Source organism: Podarcis vaucheri, assembly GCF_965113315.1.
Source record: "Podarcis vaucheri genome assembly, chromosome: 16".
Taxonomy (NCBI): Eukaryota; Metazoa; Chordata; class Lepidosauria; order Squamata; family Lacertidae; genus Podarcis; species Podarcis vaucheri.
In genome coordinates this window covers 6,203,842-6,209,265 of record NC_138754.1, presented here as the reverse complement: position 1 = coordinate 6,209,265, position 5,424 = coordinate 6,203,842, and the positions used below count along the sequence as shown (strand labels likewise).

At 46.6% G+C, this 5,424-nt stretch overlaps 1 protein-coding gene across 1 annotated transcript; it reads left to right on the top strand.

The window, feature by feature from the left end:
* Window positions 1–1,748: 1,748 nt before the first annotated feature.
* LOC309520587 (uncharacterized protein) lies at window positions 1,749–5,424 on the top strand. Its single transcript, XM_082202554.1, has 2 exons — window positions 1,749–1,893; window positions 4,341–5,424. Exon 2 carries the CDS (start codon window positions 4,369–4,371, stop codon window positions 5,143–5,145), a length of 777 nt encoding a protein of 258 aa, XP_082058680.1. The 5' UTR covers window positions 1,749–1,893; window positions 4,341–4,368; the 3' UTR covers window positions 5,146–5,424.

Sequence of the window (5,424 nt, the reverse complement as noted above, 5' to 3'; positions counted from 1 at the left end):
CATATTATCCCACTTCAGATTCATACTATATTAGAAGTAGCTTGACCTGCTATGTCTTTCTGAGGACATTAGGGTTGTCCGCACAATCTGTGTATCCACGCACACAAACAGTTGGTCTGCACACATATATGTAACATTCAATCAGTGCACAGGCAATGTATCTGTGTACACAGTTGCTGAGCCGTACAAATTAACAAGTGTACGCTCTTTCACACAACCGGTGTACGTGTGTAGAAGCAGCTGGCACTTGCGCTCTGTGAAATGTGTGAACATATCCTTTGCTTCAGAGAATCCAATGTTAGTCATATTCAGAGTATACCAACCAATATTAATGACTAAATTTATGCCCTCTGTTTTCAATAGGTTTAATCTAAGCAGAATCTAATAGGGTACAACCTAACGTGTCTAACATTAAATCTACTTGCTCTTTTTTTATTTCTTAATGCAGATTAGTGTAGAAATGGCAGGGAGGAGATTTGATTGATTAGTTGGTTGCATCTATATCTCTCCTTTTTCTCTAAGGAGCTCAAGGTGGCATGCAAGGTCCTCACCCTCCTCATTCCATCCCCTCAATAGCCCTATGAGGTAGCAAAGGCCACATTTACTGAACTTCATAGTTGGGTGGAAATTTGAACCCTGGTCTCCTAGGTCCTAGTCCGACATTCTAAATATCACACTACCGCTGTCTCTTAACTTATGGAAAAATAAGTGCAGTGCAGTGGTACCTCGGGTTAAGTACTTAATTCGTTCCAGAGGTCCATACTTAACCTGAAACTGTTCTTAACCTGAAGCACCACTATAGTTAATAGGGCCTCCTGCTGTTGCTGCGCCACCGGAGCACAATTTCTGTTCTCTTTTTTTATATATATAATAATTTTTTATTGATTTTGCATACAGTTATACATTTTTATCCAAAATACAAACAATTGTCTCTTTTTTGAACTTCCTTCAGCGTCTCTGACAATCATCCGTGTTTATAACTTTAGTTACACATTCCCTTCTTACATATTGCCATTATACTTCCCTTCTCCCACTATTTCATATTAACAATACTTCTCTATTTTTACAGTGCCTCTTGAAATCCCACTAGCGTTGTGTTCACTCCACATATGTTTTTCAGATAATCTACAAACTTTCCCCAGTCTTCGATGAACTTTTGGTCTTTGGTGTATCTGATTTTCCCAGTTAATTTATCCAGTTCCGCATAGTCTGTCAATTTCAGTCTCCATTCTTCACAATTTCTGTTCTCATCCTGAAGCAAAGTTCTTAACCTGAAGCACTATTTCTGGGTTAGCGGAGTCTGTAACCCGAAGCATATGTAACCCGAGGTACAACTGTAATAACCAGTGCTTTTTTTTCTATAAAAAAGAGGTGCTGGAACTCAACACAAATAGCACCCCCATTCTCTTAGAATAGCATTGGCACCCACCTGAGAGGTGCCAGAACTGAGTTCTGGTGAGGAAAATAAACCACCTTGGTAATTTGCCTGATTTGACTGATTTGCCTAAACCTGTCAGAAGCCACCCTCTCTCCTAAAGAAAACCAGTCCTTGCATATGTCACCCATCAAGAGCCCCCACAAACATGTGAGGCACCACTACAAAGCAGGAACTTACTCATTAGGTGTAGCACCTTCATTAAGCTGTTTACGTCCCATAAAAATAGCAAGTGATACAAAAGAGAGATATGGATCTCCTATGACGTGTCTGACATCTTGGGATTGATGAGGCCGGTTGTTAAGGGAGATTCTAGCTGTGTCACTCACCATTCCTGGGGTGCCTCACTTCCCATAGGAGCGGCCAGAAAATGGGTATAAAGAGGAGCTCTGGTCTGCAAGCTCATCATTCGAATCCATTGCAGCGTGTCCTTCATTCTTCCACATTTGTCCAACGAGGTAAGTTCAAGGCTTAGATCTCTGATAATCTTCCTTCTCTTTAATGCACGGAACCATCTGCAGCTTTAACCAATATACTATTCATTTTGTAGGATCGTGGTGCAAAGGGTTGATTTGGATTCTTGATACAGTATAGATTTCCTTTACAATCAATGGAGGGAGAGGGTCATCCATCTAGATTTAAGTGAGGAACAGGAGAATCTGTTGAGAGTTCTTCTTCTGTTTTCTAGTCCAGGCAGGGAAATACCTAGTGGTTGGCTAGGTTGCCCCCACCCAGGGCCCAGACTGTGGGTGCGCAAAATTTTGCCTCCGTTGGCGGTTCGGCGAACGAATCTGGCTGCTTGCACTGGCCATCGCAGGAGCCCTGTGGAGTCCCTTCCCCACTTGGCTGGCAAAGCTGGTGGTTAGCTTGTGCAGTGTGGCTTTCCATTACAGGGCCATACATCACAGAATGCCTGCTTTTCCGGCACTCCACTCCTGCTTGCCTTGAGAGCAGCCTTTCAGTTGATGTGCTGGCTGAGACATGTCAGGAGAGCCTCTTAATTTACTATAGCCGAGTGGCTTTCCTTTGTTTCTTTCCCGCTTCGGCCAATTTCCAGTACACACACACCGTTGCAAGTTTGCCAGGGAGATAGGGACCATTGATTTAAGTAGGGCTTTCTTCTGAGAAAAGTGTGGAACCTCAAAGTTATTGCCTTTCTGCTGGCACCTTGTCAAAGGTAACAAAGAGGCAGTTGAAATATGGCCAGACGTTCTGTCTCTGGCGTGCCAGATTTAGGCGGTAGTCCTGTGTACTCAGTTTCCTGGGAGTAAGCCCCATTGAACTCGGTGAGGTTTGCCTTTGAGTAGTCATTTATAGGCTTGTTCTGTTAAATGTCCCACTTGAGAGTCATTTATGATAACAACATGGTTTTTCCTTTTCATGAAATGGGGGTGGGCACCAATACAGCTCCATACCTAGGGCACAAAGGAGCCCAGATTTGTTTCTGGGTACAGTGGTACCTCGGGTTACATACGCTTCAGGTTACATATGCTTCAGGTTACAGACTCTGCTAACCCAGAAATAGTACCTCAGGTTAAGAACTTTGCTTCAGGATGAGAACAGAAATCGTGCTCCAGCGGTGCAGAGGCAGTGGGACGCCCCATTAGCTAAAGCGGTGCTTCAGGTTAAGAACAGTTTCAGGTTAAGAACAGATCTCCGGAACGAATTAAGTACTTAACCCGAGGTACCACTGTATATGTATTTGCTGCTAAGGTTTGGAGGTGAAATGCGGGCATGCAGTGTAGCTACTGTATCCACAAACATGCAGAGGATTGTTGTATTCGGGAATGGGTGATGGCACCTGAGCAGCTGAGATCACAGCAAATGAATTGGTATGTCCTCCCCAACAGCAATGCTTGAATGATAGCTGCAGCTAAGCCAGAGTTTGCATCCTTACCTAAACCTGTTCCAAGAGACATTTTAATCCTTTATGATTATCAAGGGATAAATCTGTCAGACAAAGGTTCACTGAGGAATTGTTCCCGGAAGAAGCCTTATGCATCCATTCCCTGTTTGCAGGGCCAGACCTGCTTAGCTGTTGCAGGGGAGCCATGTTGTTCACATTATCTGGCCTCCGTATCTACACCAGATATATGGTTTGGCTTGCTAGCTGGCAGCCAACCAGGTAGCACTGAAGAAACAGATCAAGGCAGAAAGTACAGGAAACAGAGAGATGAAGCTAGGGATTCTGGAGGTGGTCAGTTGGTCACTGGGTTGCGCCAATTCAAATCACAGGGCAAGGATCACCCAATGGAAGGATCCTCCATGATAAGAATCCTTTGTTTCAACAGTGACTTTCATGTAGGGGGAACTGCTAACTAACCTGAGAAGAGGTGAGGAAAATAATTTGGATCCCTGGGCGAGGCATGGAATCCATGAATGAGGGAGGGGAAGTGGTCTGCTTGAAAAATGGCCCTGGGAAAGAAGGGCACACTAGGAAATAAACAGCCTTTTATGGTTAGTTGGGGAACAAGAGGGATAGCGGCATAGCTGCAGCTGCGGCGAAACGAGAGTGCAGGTGGCGGGGTCTGCTGCTTGGCTGAATCCCAGTAGGGGGCAGTGTCTCTTCACATGTTGAGTTTCAGCTTATGGCCTTCTCCCCCCCTCCTGTTTTCACCTGGGTCAGGCTCCTTGTTCCACCTGCATCCTCTTTGTGACCATTACCCAAATGGCCTACCCTCCAGCATTCTTCAGATGAAAATATGGAGTAAGGTGGTGTGTTTGTGTGTGTATTTATGTATACATGCATGCATTCAACCATGTGATCCAACACACTGCCAATCGCCACCTGTACTCTCTGGTGCTGCAGCCTGGACACAAGTTGACCACCATGAGGATGAGGCCCTTTAAGAAATGAGCATTGCAACCAGCAGTGTGCATTAACTATGCTTTGTCCACTTTCCAGGTCTAACACACCACACAAAAGCCAAAAGATGAGCCAGCAAAAACAAAGTGGGGGCAGCTGTTGCTGCTGCGGCAGTTCAAGTGGCGGCTGCTGCTGCTGCTCTGGAGGTGGTGGTGGAGGCGGAGGCTGCGGCAGAGGAGGATATGGCGGACAGTCCGGCGGAGTCATCATTGTACCAAGCGGAGGTGGATATGGAGGTGGCCAGCAAAAGATCCCAATGGTTGTTGGCGGAGGATCTGGAGGAGTTTGCTGCGGATCCAGTAGCGGTGGTGCAGTGTGCTGTGGATCATCCGGCGGCAGTGGCCAGTCTTCTGGGTGTTGCGTTGGAGGTGGAATGGGTGGTGGATATGGAGGTGGATATGGAGGTGGCCAGCAAAAGATCCCCATAGTTGTTGGTGGAGGATCTGGAGGGGTTTGCTGTGGAGGTAGCGGCGGCAGTGGCGGTGCAGTATGCTGCAGCTCGTCCGGCGGCAGTGGCAGCGGTGGTGCTGTTTGTTGTAGCTCATCCGGTGGTGGAAGCTCAGGTGGGGTTAAGGTGATTGGAGGAGGATCCAGTGGAGGATGTGGCGGCAGTGGGAAAACCATTGTTGTACCTGGTGGAAGCAGTGGTGGTGGCAGTGGCGGAGCTGTCTGCTGCAGCAGTGGCAGTGGCGGAGCTGTGTGCTGCAGCAGCGGCAGTGGCGGAGCTGTCTGTTGCAGCAGCGGCGGATCTGGTGGCGGATCCTCACAGACCAAGTGCCCCATTGTCGTCCCACCATGCATTGGGCAAACCAAGCAGGTCTGCCCATTGCCAAACATCAAGTAAAATGCAGCATTTGCCAAGCAACCCAAGAAAAGCTAAATTTGCTACCTTGCATCAGCATCCTGACAACGACATGTTAAACCCAGGAAACTTCTGCATGCACTTTCATTCTTCAATAGCATTTAATGTTCAGTGTGTGGCTCATTCTTCAATGTAATTTATGAATGTTTGTGGTGGATGTTTGTGGTGGATGGGTGTTTCCTCATCCACCCACTGCTGCTGATTTCCTTGTTTCAATCTCCCTTAATGCATGGGAGAGAATAAAGCTTATCTCTAAATCAA

What these genes read in the sequence shown, in the direction of transcription:
- LOC309520587 (XM_082202554.1), top strand. Translation starts at nt 4,369, where the DNA reads ATGAGCCAGCAAAAACAAAGTGGGGGCAGCTGTTGCTGCTGCGGCAGT.